This window comes from Salarias fasciatus, chromosome 17, assembly GCF_902148845.1.
Source record: "Salarias fasciatus chromosome 17, fSalaFa1.1, whole genome shotgun sequence".
NCBI lineage: Eukaryota > Metazoa > Chordata > Actinopteri > Blenniiformes > Blenniidae > Salarias > Salarias fasciatus.
Genome location: NC_043761.1, coordinates 4,012,211 through 4,039,548, shown reverse-complemented (window position 1 = coordinate 4,039,548; position 27,338 = coordinate 4,012,211). Strand labels below are relative to the sequence as shown.

General features: G+C 48.1%; 3 protein-coding genes and 3 non-coding genes across 7 annotated transcripts in view; 4 read left to right on the top strand and 2 right to left on the bottom strand.

The window, feature by feature from the left end:
• The window catches only part of lamb1b (laminin, beta 1b), a 28,810-nt gene extending 16,488 nt beyond the window's left edge, over nt 1-12,322 (top strand). The window contains exons 17-33 of the mRNA XM_030113827.1: nt 2,442-2,628; nt 2,717-2,860; nt 2,950-3,181; nt 4,261-4,424; nt 4,585-4,809; nt 4,903-5,120; nt 6,031-6,127; nt 7,712-8,081; nt 8,162-8,346; nt 8,449-8,690; nt 8,766-8,966; nt 9,043-9,187; nt 9,268-9,475; nt 10,476-10,617; nt 11,054-11,230; nt 11,346-11,505; nt 11,582-12,322. Of these exons, the coding sequence (XP_029969687.1) occupies nt 2,442-2,628; nt 2,717-2,860; nt 2,950-3,181; nt 4,261-4,424; nt 4,585-4,809; nt 4,903-5,120; nt 6,031-6,127; nt 7,712-8,081; nt 8,162-8,346; nt 8,449-8,690; nt 8,766-8,966; nt 9,043-9,187; nt 9,268-9,475; nt 10,476-10,617; nt 11,054-11,230; nt 11,346-11,505; nt 11,582-11,718 (3,234 nt within the window). The 3' untranslated portion in view covers nt 11,719-12,322. The remainder of the gene's footprint in view (nt 1-2,441; nt 2,629-2,716; nt 2,861-2,949; nt 3,182-4,260; nt 4,425-4,584; nt 4,810-4,902; nt 5,121-6,030; nt 6,128-7,711; nt 8,082-8,161; nt 8,347-8,448; nt 8,691-8,765; nt 8,967-9,042; nt 9,188-9,267; nt 9,476-10,475; nt 10,618-11,053; nt 11,231-11,345; nt 11,506-11,581) is intronic.
• Nucleotides 496-583, top strand: trnay-gua (transfer RNA tyrosine (anticodon GUA)). The gene is given in 2 exon segments: nt 496-532; nt 548-583. It is a non-coding gene; the product is annotated as a tRNA-Tyr (tRNA).
• Nucleotides 1,061-1,148, top strand: trnay-gua (transfer RNA tyrosine (anticodon GUA)). The gene is given in 2 exon segments: nt 1,061-1,097; nt 1,113-1,148. It is a non-coding gene; the product is annotated as a tRNA-Tyr (tRNA).
• trnay-gua (transfer RNA tyrosine (anticodon GUA)) lies at nt 1,756-1,844 on the top strand. The gene is given in 2 exon segments: nt 1,756-1,792; nt 1,809-1,844. It is a non-coding gene; the product is annotated as a tRNA-Tyr (tRNA).
• A 1,109-nt stretch (nt 12,323-13,431) lies between the features above and the next one.
• eri1 (exoribonuclease 1) lies at nt 13,432-16,986 on the bottom strand. The gene is made up of 7 exons (XM_030113877.1): nt 16,650-16,986; nt 15,608-15,789; nt 15,302-15,518; nt 15,136-15,219; nt 14,513-14,622; nt 14,330-14,444; nt 13,432-14,231 (listed from the first exon to the last, which is right to left on the bottom strand). Exons 1-7 carry the CDS (start codon nt 16,722-16,724, stop codon nt 13,989-13,991), a joined length of 1,026 nt encoding a protein of 341 aa, XP_029969737.1. The 5' UTR covers nt 16,725-16,986; the 3' UTR covers nt 13,432-13,988.
• A 913-nt stretch (nt 16,987-17,899) lies between these two features.
• The window catches only part of tmcc3 (transmembrane and coiled-coil domain family 3), a 34,725-nt gene continuing 25,286 nt past the window's right edge, over nt 17,900-27,338 (bottom strand). The window contains exons 2-5 of one of the 2 annotated variants that reach the window (XM_030113861.1): nt 24,758-24,928; nt 21,731-22,521; nt 21,022-21,157; nt 17,900-20,873 (exon numbers count right to left, since the gene is read on the bottom strand). In XM_030113861.1, coding sequence (XP_029969721.1) covers nt 20,568-20,873; nt 21,022-21,157; nt 21,731-22,521; nt 24,758-24,928 — 1,404 coding nt within the window. In that variant the 3' untranslated portion in view covers nt 17,900-20,567. The remainder of the gene's footprint in view (nt 20,874-21,021; nt 21,158-21,730; nt 22,522-24,757; nt 24,929-27,338) is intronic. The other variant, XM_030113862.1, reaches the window with a different exon arrangement.

The following is a 27,338-nucleotide window of genomic DNA, read 5'->3' as shown; positions in this document are numbered from 1 at the left end:
GATCAGGACCCGGGCTGTGCAGAGACAAAGTGACTTCGTCTTCCGGGTTTCGCCAGGATAAAATGCTTATTTATAAGGCTGAAAGAGCTCACCGATTAAACTTTTTGAACTAAATGACTACTATTACATCACACTCTATGACAGCAAAGCCAAATTTACTCTAAAACAAGAAAAAAAATCAAGTACCGCAGCTTTAAGACTTCTAACCTCTCAGTCACCATAATCACACAATCTGTTTCTGCGATCACATCCCCCACTGGGGAGCACTGGCCCCCGGTGCTTAACCGAGTTAGACCAGTCGGTGTCCAGCTGAGGAGGAGTGGTCCTCAGTCAAACTTGCTTCGATATGTTGCTTTACTCACTATTGAACACATTTCAGTCCCTTGATGGAAATAGTTCATGCTGTTAGTTTAGTTCAGTTTGAGGTGATGTGAACTGATGTGAACTCTGGTCTCCATCAAACTCACCGGCTGTGAGAAAATACTCTCCTGTCTCCCTTCGATAGCTCAGTTGGTAGAGCGGAGGACTGTAGAGGTGAACAACAGGCATCCTTAGGTCGCTGGTTCAAATCCGGCTCGAAGGAGAGCTTTTAAAACTGATTCACACTGAAGGATCATTGACTTTCAGGCCCCATTTCCACAGAACTGTTTGCGTTCCAACAGTACAGGTTCAGCTTATCTGTTGCGAGCTCATACTGCAGAGAACACGGTTTGAATATAGGCTTGGCTGTGAATGTCTGCATAAGGATGCAGGGATCTGACGTTGTTGCGTGTGGGTGAACATCTCCCTCCACTCAGGCTGTCGTGGTCCTTCACTCTCCGGCTGACAAGTTAGAGTTTCTACAGCGGATCAACTGTTTCAACACAGCAGGTTTTTGATGGTGATCACTACCAATCAGCAGGCAGCAGTGTTGTAGCTCCTCCCTGTAAAACCTGTACCGGTGCTCCCGGCACCTTATCGGAGAAGAACCGAGAAGTGGTCCGGGTTGAATACGGGTCTTTAGTCAATGGAAACACACGACAACCCGACACGTACCATACATAAAATGAGGCTAACACTCCCTTCGATAGCTCAGTTGGTAGAGCGGAGGACTGTAGGACAATCAGTCAGGAATCCTTAGGTCGCTGGTTCAAATCCGGCTCGAAGGAGAGCTTTTACATGGAATCACTCATGACCTTCAAAAGTCATTTAATCTAAATTACTTTGACATTGAATCTCACAGATGAAGATTGTGTTGTGAATGGGTGACATGCCTGAACTCTCTGAGGTTCTATCAAACTAGCAACCTGCACGATGCTCTCTGAAGGGCAGGGGGGGAAGTACCTTATGTCGATGTAATATTATTTTAAAACACTTCTTTACAAAAAATTTCTGGCTTCTCAGTAGTAATCCCGAGGTCACCGGTTCAAATCCCAGTTGAAAGAGAGCCTTTGAAATGGATTCATTTTGAGTTTAAAGATCGTTTACTCTAAGTTACTTTGACATTAAATCTTGCAGATAAGACACGAGGAAACTAAAGTTTCTTACTTTAAACTTAACCAACAGAATAAAGTTTCAAATCAAAATCCACATTTGAACCCTAGAATGGATTCAAGTGACTCAGCTGGTGTCATGGAGGCCTGGAGAGGGAGTGAGTGGGTTCAGGTGGGTTCAGTGAGTCAACTTGTTGGTTCCTCAAATGTGAGTTAAACTTTCAAGTTAAAATCACTCTCAGCTATTGGACCTGACGTTGATTGAAAAAAAAGTGCATGTCTCCCTTCGATAGCTCAGTTGGTAGAGCGGAGGACTGTAGTGGTAATCAATCAGGAATCCTTAGGTCGCTGGTTCAAATCCGGCTCGAAGGAGAGCTTTTAAAAGGATTAAACTGTGAAACACATGAATTATTCACCGTCTACTTGGACTCTTAGTTAAGCCTCTTCTTAAAGAATTCACTGGTGTCTTTTCTGATTGTTTTGGCCTCACACAGCTTTTACAACATTTTAATTGAAAATTTTGATTCCCAAACTAATTCTTATGCATATTCCAACCTATCGACAAGAGTACGCATACCACAGTGGGAAATTAACAGCAGTCAAATACTGTTAAACAGGAAGTGGTTGGTAGATTAAAGATACAAAATAATTACAAACATACTGAGGGTTTTCCATTGACTTGCCTTCATTTCTTTGCAGACTCATTCTAAACTCAGTCATATTACATTCAACCGTCACATCAGTTTAACCTTAAAGCGTGTCTTCACCGTCATTTCATTATAGGGATAAACACATTTTCACTCTTAGAAAAGCAAGGTACTTCAAACCCTACCGGTGTTTGATGCCAGTTTTCAGTGAGTCCTGTGAGGAGAACCTTCTCCATATCTTCCAGGATCTTTTGGCTGTGTGTCCTCCATGTGGAGTGTTTTCATGGTTTCCACCCCCTCTGATCCTGCGCTCTGGTTGCAGTTGGTGCTGATGCCCCGGGTCAGGGAGCTGGACATGTTTCATGGGACGGACGGCGAGGGAGCCTGGGACACGTTCCAGCGCTACAGATGTCTGGAGACCAGTCAGAGCGTGGTGAAAAGCCCCATGACGGACATCTGTAACGACTATATCTTCAGTGTTTCTGCGCTGCTGCACAAAGGAGCCATGGGTGTGTGTGTGTGAGAATACTGTCCGCATCGCAACAGAACACACCGTTGGGATATTTCTGTTTAACACTGCTGCACCTCTTCACCCAGCCTGTCAGTGTGACCCTCAGGGCTCGCTCAGCGCCGTGTGCGAGCCCAGCGGCGGTCAGTGCAAATGTCGGCCCAACGTTGGAGGCAGGAACTGTGACCACTGCGCTCCGGCTACCTTCCTGTTCAGCCCCGCCGGCTGCAGACGTGAGCGTCACTTCACACTGAATGAATCGCTTCACTTGCAGCTTGGGTTTTCATGTTTTTCCTCTATCTCAAACCGCCTTTATCTCCAGCCTGCAACTGTGACCCTCAAGGCTCGGTCACCCTCTTCTGCCACGAGGCCACCGGTCAGTGCGACTGCGTCCCGGGCGCGACGGGCCACCAGTGCTCCCACTGCCTGCCGGGCTTCTGGGGCTTTCCTCACTGCAGACCCTGCCATTGCAACGGCCACAGCGAGTACTGCCACCCGCAGACGGGGGAGTGTCAGGGCTGCAGGGACTTCACCACCGGACACCACTGTGAGAGGTCAGGCATCGTCAGACCACATCACTACTTAATATTCAGACGTACTGCGTGAATAAGTGAATATATGTTCCTCTCTCTGGTCACATGAGCTATAAGGCTCTACACTGCCCCCCACATGTCATCAGTGGTATTATTCTAATAATGAATCTATAAACTAAAATGAACCGTGTGTATTTAGAGTACAGCACCTTTAAGCCTTAAAAGACATTTACTCCGTTTGTGTTTCCTCACAAGAAGAAATGGAAATTATAATCAAGATATTCTGAAAAAGAGTTCAGGACCACATCACTGGACTTAAAGGGAGAAATTACTCTTCACCTTTAGGCTCTATTTTCACAACAGTGGTGGAGTCACTGAAAATGCAACTGTTTGAAAACGGCGCCCAAAGCGGAACTTTTTGAAAAGGACTGTGAGCTCTAGGGATGGTACCGCACACATTTTAACTGATCCTGTACCAATACCCGATACCTGGGAATTGGTACTTAACCAATTTTCAGTGCTTTTGTCTGTGTTTATGTGGTAATAAATGTTAATTTGTTATTGGCTGCAGACGAGTCACTAACGGATGCTAGTGTGCTAATAGATGCTAGCATGCTAAAGGTGCTGAATGCCGGAGTTGTAGCAAAACATCTGAAGCTATCCACTCGGCCTTCAGAACAATCTTGTTCTTAACCAGGAGCTTCCTAAGATTACAAGTATGCCCGTCGCAGTGAGTGTAATCTGCATCGTATTTTGAAAAGCGGCGCCGTGCTTTCGAGCACTTTCTAGTCAGGCTTGCTTTGTTGGCGTTGAGTTACTGATGTCATTACGATCTTGTGCGTGTGATGCTGCATTCAGGTCCAGCATGGAAAATCATCTACTCCCCCACTGCCTTACAGTCACAAAGATGCGTTTAGGTACCGAAACATGGTACCATTTGTTTTTCCGTGAATCAGTACTCAGCAGTACTGGCAGAATTTGCAACACCGATGAAAGTACTGATTTTGATACCTAGTGAGTGCCCAATCAAGGCCCTTAAAGCTCCCTGAATGCTGCACAGCTCTTTTCTGGACATGAGGGTTCCTGACTTTCTGTCTCAGGTGTCTGGACGGGTATCACGGAGAGCTCGAGCTGGGCTCCGGTGGACACTGTCGCCCGTGCATGTGTCCCGACGGGCCGCGCAGCGGCCGTCAGTTTGCAGACAGCTGTTACATCGTGGAAAACACCAACCAGCTGACGTGTGTGTGCAGCCAAGGCTACAAAGGTACGAAGACACCAAACACTTCACCGGTTTCTTTCCATATAAACACGATACGAGTCGTGAAGTTGAACAGCGTAATCCACACCAGGCACTCTCTTTGGGTTCATGTTGGGGAATGAGAACATCAGCTGACTGGCTTTCTGTTTTGCTGCCCTTCATCAAGGTGCCAGGTGTGACCAGTGTGCGCCCGGGTACTTCGGGAACCCCCTGGTGCCCGGCGGCCGCTGCACTGCCTGCCAGTGCAACAACAACATCGACATGCATGACCCGGGGTCCTGTGACGCTCGCACGGGCGCCTGCCTCAAGTGCCTGTACCACACACAGGGCTACGGCTGCCAGCACTGCAAGCTGGGTTACTATGGCAACGCTGCCACACAGAGCTGCAGGAGTGAGTGCGACTGCAGAAACTTTAATGAATTATTATAAAGTCCTGCTGCGTGATGTAAAGACGTTGTGTCCTTGGTGTGGCGTTTGCGTGCAGAGTGCATGTGTTACCCTGTGGGCACCGTGCACGAGGCCTGTTCGAACCCTGACGAATGCCAGTGCGACCAGCGCAGCGGTCAGTGTCCCTGCCAGCCCAACGTGGTTGGTCAGAACTGCGACCGCTGCGCCGCCGACACGTGGAACATCGCCAGCGGGACGGGCTGCCAGCGCTGCGACTGCGACCCGGTTCACTCCGTGAGATCGTCCTGCAACGAGGTGGGTCCGACGATGATGGGGAACGACACAGGAAGTGATCGACCGCAGGCCAGTTTGGATTCTAGATCCAAGAACAGTATCGATACACCTTCCAGGGTTTGCCCTCCTAACCCTCATCCTACCAGCCTGCAAGTTTAAGCTCATTTTCATATTGATCGTTGTGGCTGTGATTCAAAGTGCAGCCTGTTTCATACAGGAAGTGGTTTTTACTGACCAGAACTTTGGAAAAACGAGCACTGAGTCATGTTTGGATCTGAATCCAACAACAACATTGGCACAAATCCAGTACAGCAAGAAAAGCTGGTTCTCATGATGCCATTCAGGTTTTAGTTCCTCCTGTTTCTCATCAGAAATAGTTCAAGAGAAACTACGATAATCACAACATCTGTCTGAATTCGCCTCGCTTAACAGCTGCTGCCTGAACATGTGAACCACGCCATCGTCGTCGTTTGAAAGTTTTCTTACACAACGTGCAGCCTGGAGGGGAAATTTTCCCAAACATTGACAGTGCAGTGGTGAGACAGTGGTCGTCCTGTCCAATCACAGAGGTTTCCTTCCTAAATATATATGAACTCCAGCTGTTGACTGGATTCTCTCTCTGACTCAAGAACCGGGAACATTTGACACACACACACACACACACACACACACACACACACACACACACACACACACACACACACACACACACACACACACATTCTGGTTTCTGTGTTTACTGGCTGCTTTCCTTCAAGGGAAGGAAGTCTAAGAATACACCGTGGAATAATAGAATAGACATTTTTCTGCAAAGAAAAGTTTTCTACAAACATCACAAAGGTCTATTGTGTCTGGCTGTGAAACAAAAAGCTTTGAAACACCCACACAGGTTTCCTCCACCTGCATTTACACTCGCGCTCTGTGTCCGCAGATCTCAGGACAGTGCGTTTGCAAACCTGGCTTTGGAGGCAGGACGTGTCGGGAGTGCAGTGAGCTCTTCTGGGGGGATCCAGAGGTCAAATGTCACGGTAGGATGTCACCACCATCACTGAAACAGACAAGGAATCGCTGGTCTGACACTTTAGGCGTTTCAGGGAGTTATCTCCCTTCCTCTTCCGCTAAACCTCGATTATCGATTAGAGCTACTTCATCAGCTGAAAAAAGTTCAAAAGGCTTTAAACTCTCCTGCACCAGTGAGTGAAATCCACCTCATTCAGGCCCCGTTTCCATGACAACGTTTCAGGTGAAAACGCATCAATTCTGCATTTTCATTACAAAAAACTTTGGATTGTTACTACAGTGACTCTCAACTCTAAAACTGTCAAGTTCTTTTCTTAAAATCGCTCAACCTGAGTGCTCAGCTCGACCCCAGTCAACAGCTGTTTAAGACAGTCTCCAAGAACTTTGACCTTTCAGAAGACAGTGACAGAGGCTTCCAGCTGCACTGTGTTGGTGCGCGCTCAGCTTTACTTCCCGATGCCGAAAGCTCCTAAGATCCCATCTGCTGAGTCTGGAGGTTTACAGTAGCCTCCTCAGCCTCGCAGGCAGGAGGAAGGTGGGAGTGAAGGGGGCAGCAGGAGGGGGGAGGGCAGCCGTGAATGACCCCGTGTCCATCCACTCATGAGAACCAGATGTTCTCCAGAAATCTGAGGCATCTCGTTTTCGTCATGGACCAACACCCGGAGGACCTGGGAATCCTGAGTTATTCCCTCTGCGTTCCCTCAGGGTCTCTTCAGCTGTGAAACCAGCTGGACCTGGCTTCCTCTCTGCACACACACACACACTAATGCTGCAGTTCGTGGGAACTGGAGAGACCACCTCAGTGAGAAATGTGTGGGAGAGACATACACATCCATATGAGGACGAGCGCTGACAATAAAGCCTCACAGAGACCAAGTAGAGATGGTTACAAGCTCATGTACGTTACGGCAGACAGGTGAAGGAGAACCCGACCCTGAAGCTCCGTAAATCTCACAAATAAACACAAGAAGCACGGACGATGAAGTGCTGAGGAAGTCTGAATTCCTTCGTTCTGACTCATACGATACTCCTCCATGGTTTTAGGGAGGGACGTCCTGCGGAGCGACCCAGACTGCAGGGACTAACATGACCCTCAAGGTCATATTCATGTCTCTGATTGTTTACTGGAGTCAACGGAGGCTGAGTAAATCCTGTTCCCTAAAGGGAGACGACAAAACTTTCAGGCCCCAGTTCACACAGAAATGTCATGTGAACTGGGCCAAAAAACCTTCAACTCTTCATTTTGAAGAGCTTCGCTGAATGAGATAGATGTCATTTTAATTTTAATATACTATATACTGAGAAAATAGCTAAATCTTCAAAAACAAACATTTTGTTCAATACAATTATATAACTCAGAACTAAACTTTTTGTTAAAAATAATTATTTTGCATTGATATTGTGTACTTTATATCCAGAAAGACAGCAGATTCATTATGATTTCTGCTCTATTTCACTGTAAACTAATTTCGTTCAGAAATATGTAAACTTACTGAGTATTTTAATGCACAAATAGCTTTAGCTTCAGCACACCGTCAGGGTTTCATGTTTGAGTTCCTGACCTGTGAATCCGGTTCCTCTGTCCCGTCCAGCTTGTGACTGCGACCCTCGGGGGATCTCCAGCCAGCAGTGTCACCGTGCCACAGGTCAGTGCGCCTGTCTGGACGGATTTTCAGGCCCCAAGTGTGACCAGTGTGCCCGGGGCTACTACGGAAAGTTCCCCCACTGCCAGCGCTGCCACGAGTGCTTCGCCGTGTGGGACGTCGTGGTCGGCGAGCTCACCAACCAGACCCACCGCCTGCAGGCCCACGTCTCTGAGCTGCAGACCAACGGGGTGACGGCGCCGTACCGGGAGCTGGTCGGCAGCCTGGAGAAAAATGCCAGAGCTGTTCAGGAGATCATGGAGAACAACACTGCAGCAGTGAGGCTGGAGAAGATCCAGGAGCTGATGCAGCAGATCACGTAGGGAATCGAACCAAGGAAGACTGGTTTAGGCTGTACGGAGCACCTGGTCACTGCTGTGTCCATGTGTCTGTCCTCAGCGGCGTCATGTCCTATCTCAACGGGAAGCTGAACACGACCGAGCAGACGTTGGATCAAATTGGCGGCGACGCCAACGCGACGGAGACCAACCTGGACTCGCTGAGGGACGAGGCCGAGCGGCTGGAGCGGGACGTTCAGGAGATGATCCAGCAGGTCCGCGACATCAAGAACGCCAACATCCATGGTGAGGAATCGGACAATGGAGGAGAGGTAGAGAAGCAAGGCTCACGTCTCTAAACACCAAAACCCATTACTGACGTTCTTCACTGCTATGTGCTGATTTAAGGTGCGATGGGAACCATCTCTGAGGCACACTCGCAGTCCATGGCCGCAGAGCGGCGCTGCCAAGCCGCCACCAGCGATCCCGGAAACACGCTGGAGCGCTCGGCCGCAGTACGGAAAGCCGCCGAGGACAAAATGAGCAGTTCTCAGAAGGAGTTCGACCGGAAGAACCAGAGACACACGCAGAAGCTGGACAAGCTGTCCAAAGAGATGGCCAAGCTGGATCTGACTCCTCTCAGCGTCAAGGTGACGATGAGAAAACGCCGTCGACGCTCGTTCTCCTCTCTGAATGAACAGTAACTTCACGTTGTTCCTGTGTAGCTGTGTGGTGGAGAAGCTGAAGGCAACTCCTGCCCCGACTGTGGCGGGTTGGGCTGCCTTGACAGCGACGGAGCTCCTCTCTGCGGAGGAGAAGACTGCGGGAGAATCGTCACGACCTCCAAAACGGCGCTGAAGTCAGCCGGCGACCTGGAGCGCGAGATCCTGGCAGCCATGCAGGAAGTGGACAAACTCTCCAGGATGGTGAGGCAGCAGCTCTCACTGTGTCTTTAACACACGTGAACGGACGTGAGCAAGCATCTCATCTCTCTCCGCTCAGGTGTGGGAGGCCAACAACCGCGCCAACGAGGCCAAGGCCAACGCTCAGGAAGTCCTGGTCAAGTCCAACCGCAGCCGGGAGCGAGTGGAGCAAAGCAACGAGCAACTGCGCAACCTCATCAAGGAGATCCGAGACCTGCTCACCAGTGAGGGCAACGCTAACGTCCCCGTTCTCGCGTCGGAGATCGACTCTAAACTCGCCCGGTGTGTGTTTCCCGCCATCCAGACGAGAAGGCAGACGCGTCGGTGATCGAGGCGGTGGCCAACGAGGTCCTGGCCCTGGAGATGCCGACCTCCACCGAGAAGCTGCAGGAGCTGACCAGGGAGATCAAGGAGAAGGTGGGCGCTCTGACCAGCGTGGAGTCCATCCTCAGCCAGAGCGCCGAGGACATCAAGAAGGCCGAGGAGCTGCTGAAGCAGGCCAAGGCCGCCAGGTGAGCGCAGAAACACACAGCTGAGAGGGTTCTCGGAGTAAATCCCGTTAAATAATCTGTGAGAGAAGGAGTTCATCTGATTTGATCGGAGAAGGAGCTCAAGTAAATGGATCACTGGTTCGATTCTCACTCTGCATTCACATCTGATAAGTAGTGTCAACATGTGACAGCTGCTGTGAGACTTTCTTTTGCACATTAATCTGATTACTTTACTCAGTGTTCATGTAAACAGACAATCTGATCTCTGATGTGACGGATTAAAAAAAAAAAAAATCACCAGGAAGTGCCCATGGTAATGCAGCCTCTTGGGCTACTCCTTAACCCAGACCTGCTCCCTTATCCAGACGTGCTCCTTAATCCAGACCAGCTTCACAACCCAGATCTCTTCCCTAATTCAGGCCTGTTCCTTAACTTAGACCTGCTCCCTAATCCAGGGAGTCATGGCAGTTTGCAGTATAAATCTTCCTCCTTGTCACAAAACAGTAACTGGAAACACATTTCTTCTTTTGCAGAATAACAGAAAGACTTTGGGAACCCTCACACTTCTTCTTTCTTCCAAACTCCACTGTTGAGTTTACAATAGTGAAAAGAGGAAATGTTTGATGGGAACAGCAGAAACGAGTGTTTCTGGGATTCTATAATGAGTAAAAGTTCTAGAAAGTCTTCAAACATACTAAACAATGATTGCAGGTATTTTAAAGAGTAGTTTATAAACTACTGAGTTTGAACATCTGCCGCCACCTACAGGTGAAAACAAGAAGCACACCAGTCTGGTCCTGATCCGTTCTGCTCCATAGGTTTTAGACAGGAGTACTTTTATTTGTATTTCAAGGATAAAATATCATAAATTAAGAAAAAAAATAAACTGATGGATTTTTTTGGGGGGGTGTATTTTTTTTAATTTTCTGGCTTTTGGCTCAGAATACTACACGACTGTTTTCGCCTTCAGCAAAATCTTGTTTCCTTTTATATTTCCCCATGAACACTTCCTGTCCTGCAGCGAGGAGGCGTCCAACGTGAAGAAGACGGCCGACGTGGTGAAGGCGGCTCTGGAGGAGGCCGAGCGAGCTCAGAGCGTCGCCATGGACGCCATCCAGCTGGCTCAGAACAACACCAAGGGCACCCTGGACCTGCTGCTCTCTGTGAGCGACCACCAAGACCAACAGAACTAGAACCACCAACACATTTAACTCAAACACCGAGTGGAGAAAGTTCACCTCACTGTTTCCTCTCAGCTCTTTGGGAGAAAACACGTTTCTCACATGGAGTCTGGACGAGAACCAGATTCGGCATGGATACAAGTCTACACTTGGTCCAAGAACAAGTTCAAACTAAGCCCAAGGACAGGTCCAAACTTAAGACTAGAAACAGTTTACCCTCAGTCCAACAGAACCGAGCTCTGTGTAGAAACAAGTTCAAAACTAATCTATAAAGTACTCTAACCCTGAATTCTTGATTGACACATCTAATAACAGCAGGGGTAAAGCACTCTGAGAGTCTGAGGGTTCTGTTTTAATCTGGACTCCTACCTTGTCTTCTCTCCTGACGACCACGTGGACCTCGCGGGCGGTGCTCCAGGTGGAGTCGGAGACGGCCTTGTCGGAGCTGAAGCTGGGGAACACCACGGGCCGCCTGGTGCAGCTGGAGCGGGAGGTGGGCCTGCTGAGACAGAACAACCTGGAGGTGAACCGGCTGGTGGACACGGCCGAGCTGATGACGGACCGGGCTAAGGTGGACGCTGAGGAGGCGCAGCAGGTCTCACACACTCCCTCACTTCTGTCACTTGTCTGTTTCTGGCTTCAGCTCATCGACGTGCTCTCTGGTGGTCTCTGTGACGACCATGGTTCTGTGAATTCTGCCGTGTCTGCAGGAGTTCGACGACTTGGTGAAGGATCGCTTCGAGGCAATGGAGGAACAGGTGGAGGACCGAGGCGAGGGGGTGCTGCAGGCGAGGCAGCGGGCGGACCAGCTGCAGCAGGAAGCCCGAGAGCTGCTGGCTCAGAGCAGCAGCAAACTGCAGCGACTCGGAGGTCGGCACCGCCACCATGAAGCAGGAAGCGCGACGCATGATGTGGAGATAGTAACGATCATTTCTTGTGTTTCCAGAGTTGGAGAGCTCCTACGAGGCCAACCAGGCCATCCTGGAGGCCAAAGCGGCCGAGCTGGCCGAGCTGGAGCAGGTGGTGCGCCGCGTGCTGGACGAGATCAGCTACAAAGTCACGCTGTACAGCACTTGTGTGTGACGGCAGACTGGAGCTTGGAGCACGAGATCTCCACGTTCAACGCCATTCCTGTCACCGGAATCAGATCCCAGACACCACCGGGGTGTTGAACTCCGGAGGCGAAACCCTCGAAGCCAACGTGACCTCCAAACCAAGAACAACTATTTAGCTCCAGATCACCATGATCTGCATTTCACGCTAAACCAGACACAAAAATATACAGAAATCTTTTTCTTTGCTGTCACAATACTTCATGGTGATAATTGGGATCCCTTTTTTCAGTTTCTGGAAAACAAACTTTTCAATGATTTTACATTTATTTCCAAAAATCTTTGTGAAAATAAAAGAAAATAAATCCACCTTTTACTTCTCTTTGTGTTGAGTGTATCTGACCTAACGTCAATTATTACAGTTTTAACTAATAAGCCCAAAGATTTAATCTTTTAATGGTGCTACCACTAACAAGTATAGATTATTGTTTCAATGTTGGATTATCTTGTCTTGTTGTTTACTGTAAACATTTGGTTTTAAGGATTAATTTCTGTTCCTGTTTGGATAAACAGACTATCATGTCAAATCAGTTAATTATGTTCAAACAAAAATAAAAAAACTGTGTCCCACATTATTTATTGTTGTTTTGCAGTATGTTGATTTCATCCCACCTCCTGTAAGCTGATCTTCAGTTTGTTGTTGTTGTTTTTTTCCATTTAATTCCACTGAAGCAGATAAATGTGAAATCAAATGTAATTTAACAGTAATTTAACTTCAACCCGATTACGTCTCAAGTGGGACCAGTAGATACTCTGTGAATATCGAGAGCTCTAAATATATTTGTTTAGTACTTGAAAGTTTTCATCTGTCATTCAGAAGTTCACATTTATTGTAACTTAATATTTACGTAAGGTGGAACTCAAAAATATATAGCAGGTCAGCGCACATTATGATCAGAATAACTATCTTAAATACATCTGTCCATAAATATTGATCACCTGAACATACAGCCATAGTGCGCCCCTGGCGGTCAAATTTACGTACTGCAGTTAGCTAGACTCCGACGGTTCTGGCTCAGACTCAGTTATCAGACTATCTGGGTAATGTTGGAAGTGTAAAACAGTGTGAACATTTATCAGTGAGAGTTTTGAGTGTTTTCAGTGTTACCTGCGGTGTACCTGCAGACTCCTTCTCCCCGTAGCCTGCTCGGCTAATGCTAGCCTCGTCACGGACCGCAGTATGCTGCTCGAGGAAAATGTGGGGCGTCTCGCGAGAACCGGAAGTTGGCGCCAGTTTTTGTTGCGCAGGGTTCACGTGCTGAAAATATCTAAATTGTCACAAAAACCAGTTGCTATTGGAAATGGTTACAATCTCGACATAAAGCTAATTTTAATTGTTTCTAGTGTAAAATACATTAAAATGTCAATAAAACTGTTCGACAGTCCCGCTGTACAGCTTTAGTATCCATGGCAGTGGAAAACAGAATACTATAATTTTATGCAATTTAACTATGCAAATATAAATTTAAGTATGTATTTTTAGTTTAAAGAATTCCTTTCCAATCCCATTTTAGATCAAAACTTTAATCTTAGCCTGACATTACAAATTTCTAACTTAAATGTTAAAAAGGTATTAGTTAGCCATGTCAACAACCCTTTAAAGTTGAATATTGGCCAATCACTTTTATAAACTTTTCCATTTTTTACTAATGCTCAAACAGTTCAATACAAAAACATCAATAAATACTGCAGACAGTGAGAACATTTTTATTTTTCATAATTAGCATTCATGGAAATCTTTGTTGTTGCTAAAATAGACCATTCTCCATCAAACACATTATTTTGATGTCCTTAAAAAAGATGGCACTAAACTACAACACAGGCTGAAGTGAGCACTGTGATGCTGTTTGTTAAATCTTCAGTGGATCAGACAGTCCATCCTAAAGCTCAGCTAAGACTATGTGACGTTATGGCTCCGTCGTCGAGAACATTGGTCTCCAAAATGGCACAGAACCAGCAGCAGCATCTTTTATTTAAATCCACACAGCAGTGAGACAGAAATGAGGATGTTAGTGTGAAGCTGCAGATCACAACATTTATTCATTAAACAGTATTTAATGGAGGAAGAGACCGACCGGTGACCGGGCAGCTTCGCTCGTCAGCAGCTCTGTAAGGCAAGAGGTCGAAGCGTGGAGGGAAATCCTCCACGACGCGCAGGAATGATCTGCTTTTAAACATCTGGTGCAAAAGAGGGGAACCGTAGAGCTTCACACTCCACTGAAGCCGAGTCCGGGTGCGGGTCTAGTTCCTGCTGCCCGGGTTGTGGGGGGCGGGCGCTCCCTCCATGGGGGCGGAGCTGGGCACCGACAGCAGCTGGCCGGCGTGCATGCGCTCGTTGACGCGCAGCTGGCAGCCGTCCTGCAGCATGCGCAGGGCGATGCGGGCGATGTTGCGCGAGTCGTCCAGGCCGGAGTGGGGACGGCCTTCGTACTGCAGGCCCAGCTTCTCCAGCATGGTGCTGAGCTTCGTCTGCGTGCGAGGAACCTGCGGGACGAATGGGAAACAAGCAGTCGTCTGAGTTCTGCCGTTGCTGATGTTCTCTGCTGAACGTGTGTGTGTTTCATTTCAAAGAGAGACGGTACCTTGTAGAAGTTCCCGTAGGATTTCCGGATGTTGATCCACTTCTTGGCGAACTGCGGGTATCTGATGCGGCTGATCCGACACTGGATGTTGAGGAACTTGCTCATGTCCCACGCCCTGCACGTCAGGTCAGAAGGTTTCAGGATGGGCAGGTCGGGGGCGGGGAGCAGTGAGGAGAAACGTACCCGTCGGTCAGGATGGCGTATTTGTATTTGGTTCCCAGCTCTCTCTCCTGGAGCCAGGCCACCACTCTCTGCAGCACCGCTGGGAAAGGATCCGCTTCGTTCACCATTTTCTACAATTCAGAGAACAGCATGACACTCCTGGAAGTCACCGGTTCCCTTTGAGGAACGTTCTTCACACACTGAGAAAAACTCTGACAGATTACTTTCAGTCATTAAAATGATGTATTGCTGTTTTTTCCTGCTGTACTGCAGTTGAATTCACTTTAGCCGCTGGTGATTAAAACAAACTCACTGAAAGGTGAACATCAAACGTATGTTGACATCTGATTTAGAGAAACTCATTTCAGTCCAGAGGCCACAAACTGCCAGATTCTGCCTCGACCAGGAACAGCACCATGTCAGGACACCACTGTTTCCATTAAACCTTCTGCATGTTTACTGGAAAGCGTTTGGTGTAAACGGAGGATCAGTCTGGTTTTAACGATGCGTCACTCGTTCAACATGGAGCGAAGTTATGAATAGAATTTAAAGATGAATTGAACTTGAGAATATTCAGTGTCATCCACAGAGTTTAATTTTGAATGAATAAACAGTTGGACGAAGAGATGGAGGCAGCAGCTGACCTGTGTGATTCCTGTTAACTTCACACAGAAGTCTGAGAGCTGTGGGTTCACTTCTGGTCTCACGTATTCCTGGAACGAGTCCACCTGCATGGAAAACACAGACAGGAATGAAATATTCTCTCTCACACACACACCGTGGACTGTGTTAACGTAGAGCTGGACTCACGATCTCCAGGGTGTGTGTGTTGATGAGCACCATGGGGAACTCGATGATTTCGTGGAGGAAGTCGGAGGGGTTGTCCTCCTCACACGTGGCCTCGAAGTCGACCACGCAGATGTAGTCGTAGTACTTGTCGGTGTGTCCTCCCTCCGCCGCCGTCTGCATCAGCTTCTGCTTCTTGTAGTGACTCTTCAGCCTCTTCTTCATCACGTCCTTCACTCCTCTGCACATACATGCACACACACACAGCTGAAGGAAACGCTCTTTCACGCCTGCATGTCACCACACGAACTGACCCCGTGTGGAACTCACCGTGTGTCGAGCTTCAGCTCGGCTAGCTTGACCCGCAGCTCGTCCTTGCTCATGCGGTTGATGTGTCCGTTGGCCAGAGCGATCTCTTTGTACACTGGATGACTGAAGTCCCCGCCGGACGGAGGCGTGGAGTCCTGAGCAACCGATTCTCCATCAGGACATAACCTGCTACACGGCGTCGCCTGAGAAGAAACGTTCAGCAGATTCTGCATCAATGTGAAGATTACAGCTACAGTTTCCAAGCAGATGTTGAGCAAAGATGAAAGGCACTGAGATCGAGGACGCAGAAGAAGAGAGTCTGCACAGCTTCTAGTTTAAGTTCTGGTCTAAAGTTTCCTCCAAAGGTCAAAAAACAGGTTTTGACTGGTGTTTTTCCTGCATCTCTCTAGATAAAGATCATTAAATCAATCTAGAAAAACAGTGTTTCATAAGTTTCTTCCAGCAGACTGTGTTTGATACAGAACACTTTTACACTGCAAGGTGTTCCTGACAGACAGTGGTTGAAGAACTTCTCCAAGTTTTGTCACGTTTATGATCAAAACAGCCACTTTTCCCTGTTTCTTTCTAGTTACACTGCGAAGACTGACTGACTTTTATAGCTACCAGGTGCTTTGTTTAACATTTATATCATAGTATTTATATACATTTATATCCTAGTGGTTTCTGGGGCCGGATTGGAGCCTCTTCCACACTGGTTTTGGCCCACGAGCCTCATGTTTGTCACATCTGAGCTGGAGGTTTATGATCAAGGTTAGATGGCTCTTATTCATCCAAATCTTTAATGAAACATCATGCCAATCCAAACCAAAACAGCGAAAGACCTCTACAGTAAAAGACCACAGGAACGTGGAAAACTTCGCACTGTATTGATTTACAGAAGAGACGGAATCAACCACAGCTTCTGGATTCTGGTGTTTAATGTCAGACTGGTGACATTTAATGTTGCCTTTAAAGCACTTTCTTTTATATTTTTGTGAGAATGTGCAGGTATGTATCGTTGAATTAATTAAATTTGAATTAAAGTGTGAAAATCGTCACCCACCTGCTCGTCCTCTCTGCTTTTAGACATCTTCACATTGACGTCTTTCCCGTGGATGTTTTCCTTGTGTTCATCCATTGAGAGTTCATCCACAAATCTGTAGGTAAAGTAAGAAAAACGATGCTAGCTGTTAGCATCAGCTGCTAACGAGAAGCTAACGGAGGGCTGAGCGGATCGGGAAGGTTGACGGCGTGAAGTCGGACCTTCACAAGTTAGATAGTTTAAGATATTGAAAATAAGATCCGAATAAAAACAGATTAATGACGTTTTGCGTTAAAACTCGGTGATAAATTCCCCTGAGCGGCATGAAGCTTGTCTCCTTTTTTTCCAAGTCGGACAGTTGTGATCATTTCCGCTGTGCGCCAAAACAACAGCGGTGCTTACCACAGCGCCCCCTGCGGCACTGGAAGGGCACTGCGCCACAAGGGAACTACACCAGAAGTGACAGAAATTAAATAAATATAATGTTTTAGTTTGTGTTTTCACGTCTTTCACTGAAAGTAACTTGTGGAACTTTAAAAACGGATAAATACTTGATGCAGTGCGTAAATGATCTGATGTGCTATAACAAACCCAAAAAGCAAATAACATTAATAAATGTTAAACAGGAGTGTTTCCATTAAATGACATAAAATAAAAATTTTAAAGGAGCACTCAGAACTTGCGTGTGAGTTTTCCTTTTTAATACATTAATCAAGAAAAATGATGAGAAATTTCCAAAACATTAACAATCCAAAAAAGATTGTTAACTTCACAAATTACTGTTTATCCCATCAAAAGCTTAAAGTTACTTAAGTGTAGTGACCGGCTGGTGCTCTTACTCTCTGGTGCAGTTACTTTAAATATAGTTTTTTGGATTGCATTACATTTTTCTTCATTACGTTCATGAAAGCTATCGAATTGGAAAACACCGCTCATATGTGACCACCGGGTGTCGCTGTGGTCCCTGTTTTGACCCAGGACGACCAGAAACAGGGCAGCTGCAGGGCCAACAAGGCAAACAGAGCTTACACTTAAGTTTATTTTCTATTCTAATTCATCTCTATTACAGTTACAACTCTCAGTTCTAAACTGTGTGTTTTGATAAAATATTCATTAGTCTCATCCTTCAGTTTTCCATGCCTCGCGGTTCCTGTTCCTTCTGAACATGTTTCGAAAAGGCGTCCCCCCCAGGGCCTGATTTACCCCTCTGCTGCTCACCGGCGCCCCCCTCCCTGGGGAAGCCCACCATCAACGCACATCAAACACGGGTGCTGTCAATCACGACCAATCTGAGTGTGTTTGATGTATGAATTCCTTCTGATCCTGCAGAGCCGACCCCGACACGTGATCGGATCAGTAACGTTCTGTGAAGGAGACACTGGAGAATAAAGCATCTTAGAAAAAAACAAAGATTTATTCTCAGATTCAAAAACCCAGAAACCCAATAAACGAACGCACATTGAGGAGACAGGATCTGAGACAAGAACAATATCGGACAGAAACGGTGGAAGAAACATCGACTGGTGAGAAACTCAAGATAAAACAAGCTAAAAAAATCTCTGTATTTGGCTTTTTTTCTTTTGATACAAAGAGACAGACGATAAAAGCTGCATTGAAAAGGCATCAGTCCCTCTTCAGCCCCTCTTCCTCCTCCTCACAGTGATACAGGGTTCAGGAGCTACATTTGTTCAGTCCTCTCTGTTCAGGCTGAAGTGCTGCATTCAGGCCACGTGGGAAAAAACACACAGGTTTGAACCCTTCTGCTCATGTTCAGGGCATTTAAATGCTTGTTTTCTTTACATTTTAGTGCAATGCAGGCAGTGTGTTTTCAAGTAGCACCGCCAAACAACCTCCGGGTTGTTCCATTTCGTCAGTCGGGACGGGATTCCAGCGCTCCATCCATCTCACTAAAGTCAGAAGCGAGACACGGCTGAGAGGAATGACATTAAAAGTGCAGAAGAGGCCACTCGCTGTCTCTCTCAACAGGCTGCTCAATTTAGAATGCTTTTTCCCACTGGACTTGAACACAGCATGCAGGCTTCTACAGAGACATCCGTTTGTTCTTGAAACATAACTGCAAAAAAAAAGAACGAAAAAAAAGGCAATGCAATGAAATCAGGAGATTTTTCCAGAACGTGGGAGGAAGGGTTCCCCTCTAAAGTCAGTTTGAACAGGGGATTCTCTTCGTCACACTGTCTGCAGGGAGCTGTTAATAAAGCTGCAGAAACACATCGAAGTCCTGTTTTTCATAAAGTGTACACGACAGAAACCCTCAAAAATCATCGAATCACCACAACAGGAGGCAGTTCAGAAGCTTTTCTTCGGAGGAAACACTTTGACATTTTGGGAAATAATTGCTTTCAGTCCTTTTGTGTCACGCAGGAAAGCATCACAACAGAGTTCTTCTGGATCCAGGAAAACGTTTCCGAGAGAGACTAATGGCTGAGTCTTCAGAGAATCACGTCAGAACTCAGGGAATAAGGAACGAGTGTTGATGCAAGAATGCATGACTCCAGTGAGAACCATGTGAGACTCGCATGAATCCACGCCAAGCATCTCAGAAGAATGGTCAGGTTGATGTGAATATCAAGAAGAGAGTCCTACGAATCTTGAGGGAGTGTTGTGTGAATTTCAGGCACATGTTAAATGAGTATTGTACCAAAAATCAGCCAAACTGGAGTGAGAACTGAGAAAGTCCTGAGTGACTTTCCAACAGATATTAAGCGCAAATTCTTTGAATCTCAGGCAAGAAACATCTTGGGTGAAGGTGGAATAGATCTGGTGGAAGAACCAAGCGAGTGTGGCACAAAAATCTCAAGTCTCAAAGGAGCACTGTGCAGGAATCTGGAGTGAGTCTCGAGAGAGTCTTGTCACTGTGGAGCGAGGATCCAATGAGAATCAGACAAATCTCAAGATGATGCTGCAGCAAGTGTTCCACAAGAGTCATGCCAATCTTTACTGCATCCTCATCATGTATCGGGGTGTGTCTCATGCAAACATCGTGCGACTCAAGCGTATTGAAGGATCACGGCGCGAAAGTCATGCAGAGCTTTGACTGAGGGTAGCGTGAGTAACAGTTCTCACATTCAGCCCTCAGCAACCACAACCCTAACCCTAACCGTAAGAAAGACATCAAACCGTATTCCCCAAAAGGCCAAACTGTTCCCCCATAAATCACAGTAAAGCAGGCAAACACAGAGTCCCACATTCAGACACGGATTAAAAAGAAGCTGGGAAATGAAAAGACGGCACGCGAGCGACAGGTCGACCCTGCAGGCGTGAGTCTGTCACAGCTGGCTGGTGCACGAGGAGGCAGAACTGTGAGAGGATTCAGAGCCGGCTGAGAGGAGGCGCTCCAGCAGGTTCCCTTTGAGGACGGTGACTGTTTCCACGGTGTGGCTCCAGCACTTCATCGTCTGACCCTGTCCTTTAGGGAAGCCCCTCGCTCACTGGGCTGCGGCAGAATTCAAGGATCAAGTTTACATCTTGAAACATTTTCTGCGGTTTGTCTGATGACAGAAAGATTCCTGGATGGAGAATCCGGCAGTCACATCTGTACGGCCAACAACTCACAGCAGTCGCACCGCGATCAGACTGTCGGAAATTTACTGGTCATACGAACCGCAGGAATATCTAGATGAGTTTATATGACTTTCTTGCAACATATAACCAAAAAGCCTGCCAGTTTTCTCTCTACTTGGTTTTCCAAACTCGTCCCGAGTTGTCGCAGCAGTGAGGTCAGGGGCTCCGGGTGGCTCCGGGTCTCGGCAGCTCTGCGCTGACTTCAGTTTCTGTTTGGATTTCTGTGGACATGCAAAGCTCACAGCCGCCAATTACAGTCGTCAGAGAGGCTCTGCGGGCGGCGGTAAGGCTACAGGAACCCTCCGGTCTGCGACGCGCCTCAGGAGACCAGGGAGTGAAAGGCGGTTGGAGTCCGGGTCAGTGTGGGAGGAGCAGCCGCTCCAGCGCGCACTGCAGGTGCTCCCAGTTCTTCCACAGCAGCGCCAGAACCGACACGCCCACGCAGGTGAGCGCCAGGTGCAGGCGGCTGCGCAGCAGCGGCGCCGTGAACTTGGCGGCCGTGGAAACGCACACCAGGATGACGGTGACGATGGCCAGCATGATGTTGATGCACTTGCCCAGCAGCACTTTGGCGTCGGTGTTTTCCAGCTGCACCGTCTGCTGCTGCTGCTGCTGCACCAGCTCCAGCTTGGAGACCCGGGTCTGACACGACTCCAGCACCTCCTGCGCGCACACACACACACACACACACACACACACACGCACACACGCACACACACACACGCCAAGGTAAATGACCAGTTGTAATCCCTGCTCTAGTTTCATCTGTTTTGGCTCCCATGAAGCCGGACGGCGGCTGTGGTTGGTTTACCTGGATGTCCCGGGCCCTCTCGTAGGCCTGGTAGGCCACCTTCTCCTCGATGCTGGCCAGCTCCTGCTTCAGGTTGCTGGTCTCGTGCTGGTGCAGCTCCGTCAGGTCGTTCAACTGATCCTCCAGACGCTCATACCTGACGGAGCAGGGGCGCCGGCGAGCGAGTGGGCGGAGGCAGAGAGCCAAGGACAGAGCCACAGAAGACACATAATTAAAAGTATGTGAGCGTGTGTGTGTGTGTGTGTTCACAGCACAGCGGCATGTTCATCTTCCCCCTCAAACGTTTGACCTTGGTTGACTTAGCAACAGTCTGGAGGGCTGGAGAGTGTGAGCTCCGCTCTCTGTTTTTATCTCCCTCAAAAACAACAAATGAATCAGTAATCAAAGTGAAAAGCTGCAGCTACACTCAAAGGACTCATCATCTGATAATAGCAGCAGCCGCAGGAGGAAATCTGTGACAAACACACAATGAGCCCTCGTGTTTCCTGAGCGGCTGAAAGCCTTGAACAGGTCTGAGGAGGCTGGTCTGACCTGCAGAAACACTCTTTCCTCCACTGATTGGTCTCTGCGTCACGCATGAGTCCACTTCTTAAATTCTTTTGCTTTTTATTTTAACTTTAATATCTTGTTGATGTTAGAAAGTCCAGATTTAGTGAGCGGGCTCCTGATCACACAGACTCAGAGTGTTTGACCTTTGACCTGTGCTCACCTGTACCTCTCCTCCTGCATGACCTGTGTGAAGTAGCTGTAGTCTCGTTTGAACTGCGTGTTCATGGTCTCCATGTCGTCGGCCAGCTGCGTCTGCGCCTCCCGGATCTCCCGGACCATGTCCAGGATCTCCGCCAGCCGCCCGTTGGACTCGGACCGTCCGGCGCCGCCCGAGCCGGCGCCCGAGCCGCCGGCCGGGTTCCCGTTGGAGTCAGCGGAGGCGGACGTGCCCGTGGAGCACTCGTCGTCGCTCTGGTACTTGGTGGGCTTGGCGACGGTGGTGGCGCTGCCGCTCAGGCCCCGGGCGCCGCCCTCCACCTGCAGCCCCGAGCCCGCCTCCATGGAGCTCTTCAGGTGGGCGATGTTGTCGGCGCTCCCGAACTTGTTCCTGATGAGGTTGGCGAACTCCCGCGACTTGTTGAAGAAGAACGGCGGCGACAGCGACACGCCGGGCCCGATGGTCTTCACCTTGTCCAGCGCCGGGTGTCGGCCCGTGGCGCTGACGTCCCGCAGGCTGCCCTCCTTGCTGTGGGTCCCGGACTCCTTGCCGGCGCCGCCGCCGCCGTCCTTGTGGCCGTGCTTGCCGTTGGTCTCGCCGTCCTTCATGCGGCGGTGGTACTGCTCCAGCTTCCTCTGCAGCCGGGCGATGCTGTGCGCCGACTTCTGGTTCTTCTTCTCGAACACCTGGCGGATCCGGGACACCTGCTGCTTGTCGGCGTTGTTCACCAGCTTCAGGTACTCCGCCACGTTCTGGTCCCGGGCCGTCTGCTCCACCTTGATCTGCTCCGTCACCTGAACACACCACGGGACAGAAACCTAAAGACTCCAACCTTCCTGGTGCTTCCTGGATGTAACGACTAACAACAAACCAACGCAGGCGGCGCCTGACAATGTGGCCGATGAGAGAAGCTTTCTGAGAGGTAATCTGAGGACTTGAGGCGTGAAAGTACAGCTTCACACCTCTGTATTTAAGGCTCGTCCCTGTCTCCATGACGCCCGGCTGGTAACTGTTAACTTCAACCGCCACCTGAGCAATGAGGGAGTTCCTGTTGAGAAGGAAACCCCACTGGATGCCTTTAATGGCTACGTACCGACAGCAACGCGCATCCCTGCAGGCTAGTTCTTAAAAACAGAAGCAGTTTGAGCGCCGAGGTCGTTAAAATCAGGACTTTACATCATTTTGAGTTTACTGCTCTATTAGTGATAACGACCGGGAGCAGCAGTCCAACGCAGCCGGTAATAGCCTCCAAAACACCCCCAGCTTAAAACCAAACGATGCTGCGTTTCGAAGGAAGAATTCTCAGAAAGCTACGGTTTTGTTCTTTTAATTTAGCCCTTATTTTCCTCCCATGGTGCATCTGGTAGCACTTTGTGTCCTGAAACTTTTCAGATCTTAAAAAAAAATTCCTAAACGAGCAAAAATCAGAGGAGAGCTTTGAACTCCTCATTACAGTGAAACCCAGGACTTCTGCAGGGGACCGTTTCACACTTGGGTAACGCCGGCCTGTTTGTGCGGAATAAAACACTCAGTAATGCTGCAGAAAAGCTGCTGAAAACCGAAGTCACCCTACAAGAGAAGCCAAATATCTCACTCATTGTAATTCTACTGACAAATAATCAGTGAACATGCGATGTGCAGTAACGACACGATTCAAAATCAACACAAACACTTGAAAAGACGAGGCCGTTGTGCTCTTTATTCATCAATCAAACCCATTTTATGACTTAATCTGATTTAATTGTGAATAATTGCATCTTTCCACCACATTTCCACCTGCACAGGATGAATGCCTCTGAATAAATTAACATCATTTTGGAAAAATGGGCAGAAGCTCTCACTTATCACGCATTTTATAGTTAGAAAATATAAATAAATCAAGTTATTAAAGGATTAAAACGTGCAGTTTTATGTACAGCACAATACGAAATATTCATATATCAACATTGTTTATTCAAATAGATAATCTAAAGCTCTAAAAAGAGGGGAAATTCAAGTTTCAGATTGGCAGATACTAAAAAATTAAACATCGGATGATGATACAGACGTAAATTCAAAATGAATCCGTCATTAATCCATCGGCTGCACTGTTTCATTTAATCTATTAAAAATCTGCTCAGCGGCCGGACGAAGGTCAATTAGCCACATTAGAATATCAAAGACTTTAAATTATGAAAAGCATCCAGTCATTCGGAGTTTAGAGCTGTTCAGGAAGCGCTCTTCATGTTAACATGTTCAGGTTACGGTTAAACCGTCTGCGGTTGAAGAGACCAGGAAGGTTTTGGCTCTGATCTGTAGGAGAACGTCCACTCTGTCTGTCCATCATCCACCCATCCACCCATCCACCCATCCATCCATCCTCCCTCTACACCTCTCATGCAGCCACTCCAGTTCAGAAGAGGTGACTCCACGCCGTGCGGAACAGATTAAACTATTTGCAGAAATGGAAAGAAGAGCAAAAGTGTGCAGGAGCCACAACTCCTCTAATCCCCGGTTTGCATCTGTGTGGGATTACACTCAGCTTGTGTTTTTACCACTCTCCTCCCTCGTCACAATCTCTGCATTTTAGATGTAACGGCAATATTTCGTCTTTTCTAGTCTTTCTATGTTGTAGTAATCTTTACAATTTTTCTGCGTGTGTTTACCTTTAAAAACACTTGTAGATATTGGGAGACCTTTCGTATTTGTAAAGTTGACAGTTGAAAGAATAATATTTGCAAGCTTTATTATGCATGCATTGTCTTTTACTTATCATATGTTGTCATCTATCCTCTCCAAGGACTCAAGAAACAAATACGCTGTGATGTGAGCTGACATTGATGAATTGCAGCCTCAGATATAATCTGATGTGATATTCTGAATTAGAAAATGATGCACAGCCCCCGTGTCAATGAGAATATGCAATATACCAAAGTGTGTATTTTTGTTACATTGTTACTGTTACATTATTGTTGTTGTCCATCTGGCTGTGATGTTGTTCTTGGCGTGTTGTCTGGGTGTGTTTGCATGTTCTCCCTCCTCGCGTCTCACCTTGAGGATCTTCTGCTGCAGGCTGTCGATGCCCAGCGCCCCCTTGGTGAAGTCCAGGCCCACGCCGTCGTGTCCCACGCTGTCCACCACGTCCAGGTTGGACTCGGAGCCGCCGCGGCGCATCGGCACGGGGATGGTGAGGATGTTGACATCGCAGCCGCTGCGCTCCGCCTGCAGATAGAAGCCAGCATTAACAGGACGACCGATGACTCTGAACAGCGGACGTCCGAGAAATGAGGAAACACATGTCTGTCTCTGCTTCATCAACAGTCCAAAGACAGATCTTTAAGATGATTTTTCAGAATAAGAGTGAGGAAGTGAGGGATCTTCGAATGGATTAGTGTAGTGGCGGCAGGGTCAGGGTTAAACTGTGAAGTATATTATTAAAATACACTTTTGGAACTTAATTGTCACAGATGTAGACTTTATGGAGCACCATCATCATGCACACACACCCCAGAAGTTGGTTTTCTCCCCGTTGGCAGCCGCCTCTGGTGAACGATTCACAGTTTGAGCATTTCAGTTTGGTGCAAAGTGTCGTTCTGACCAACAGACCGGCCGTACATCAACAGAGCAGCCGCTCCTGTTTAATGACTGTGGAGCCTCTGAAAGGTGCAAAACGCCACATGACTCATCTGCTGAAGCCAGGGAGGAAATGAAAGAGTTCGGTGAAGACAGAGTCCCTGTTCCTGCAGACGGCGGGCGGACGCCCAGCCCGCTCCGCCCGTCGGCTCAAACTCTGCAGCGGAGATGTAAAACGGCAGGTGTGATGAGTTTTTATCTCCTGTCCCTGGGTGCTCCCGTCTCGGCAAGAGAGGAAGATAAATAAGGGAAATGAGAGGATTTGGACGCTGCAGCAGAAACCAGGATGGTAAATGTGTTTTCAGGCCAGACAGCGGTGAGTTAGTGGGGCAGCGAGGAGCTTCGGGCTCCCAACAAACAGCCGGCGGAGCCTTTTGTTCCCCAAAATCCACTCCGCATCCACAACAGCAGACCATTATGTAAGGCCAGCTCAAATATTAGTAACTCTAGTTGCCACGGCAGCGGAGCACACACACACACACGCACACACACACACACACGAACAGCACACGAGCAAACTGCTGACTTTCCCCCGAAGGCGGCTCTCTGAGCCGCGATTCTTCCTCTCCTCATCCACCCCGAGCCGGGACGATCAAACATCTGCTTCTTCCTTTAACAGCCTTCGCTCCTGCAAACTCATTGTTCTGATTCCAGCGCCTTCCTTCGGTCCTCCTGCGTGCAGATGGCGAACACCCTCCGAGCAGCACACATCACACCTCCAGGAGGCAGCACGAGCCGCCAGAACACACCGGGGTTGTAAACAATGTGAAGAAATGTGTCACAAAGACAACATTTGCTGGTGTTTTTTTTTTTTTTTTTTCCGTTGCTGTCAGATTTAATCACGTGTGGGTCGTTTTTAGAGCCTGGCAGACTAACCGCCGTGGTTTTCAGAGCTCTGGTGTTTGGAAAGAGGGGGTCGCGGGTGGGAGCGCTCGTCTCTCCGGAGTTCACCTTCTTGTCGTCAGGATGGGTCATGAAGTCGGGATCCAGGCAATAAACTGACTAAACCACAAGTTCAGGTAGTTTGAGGACCAGTCGATTAGTCTTAAACTGCAAAAACAGAGATATTATTTTCAAAATAAAAGCCAAGCAGCTGTACTGCCCTACATTTCCCACTGACATTACACTTTCTGCTCTTTCCCTATTGACTTTTATATATATTCAGCTCCTGTACACTTTTTCTTCCTTCTGTATATTTTTGTATTATTTTTCCAGGAGTCACTTGTTCCGCCTTCTACCTGTGCAAATATCAATAAACACCTCATCTATTCCCCAGCAAACGTGGCTGAGATGCTAATGCAACCTGACGTGATGATGAACGGCACACTTTTGCATAACGTCACGTCTCAAGGTGGCGTGCTCTCAAGGTGGCGTTCAGAATGTCATGAATGTATTCATGTGTGCAGATTCATATTCATGTATTTTCTGTCTGTTTTCTTTCTGTCTTTGATCTGCTTGATGTTGATTGCGATCTTTGGAAAACTCAAAAAACATTGAAGAGATGTTGAAGTGGTTCGCACTGTAGCCTCACAGCCGGGGATTCCTGGTTCGATTCCGGGCTTTCTCAACCGCCTCCAACACACGCAGCCCGGCCATGAATCAGCTGGGATTCAGGAGTGTAAATCCGCTCGGCAGTCGGCTCACGTATTGGAAATCCAGCGGGGAAAGTGGGTCTGAGGGCGACGGCGGCGGAACGGCCAACATGTGAGCGGCGCAGAGCGAGCATATGTCTGCTGGGACACACGTGTTTGTTTTACAGAGCACAGGCCTCCCGTCCGCTGACCCCGCTCCGCCCCCCGGCCATTTAGATTATTATACAGATGGGTGGACAGCGAGCCAAAACACACAAACATCCCAGCGGGGGGTGGGGGTGGGGGGGGTGGGGGGGTCCGCAGGGAAATTAAAGGGGCTTTCACCAGTGTCAACATGAAGCATGGAGCTCGTCTGCAACACATCAAAGATGCATGAGGGTGAAACGGCCTCAACTGAAGGGAACCAA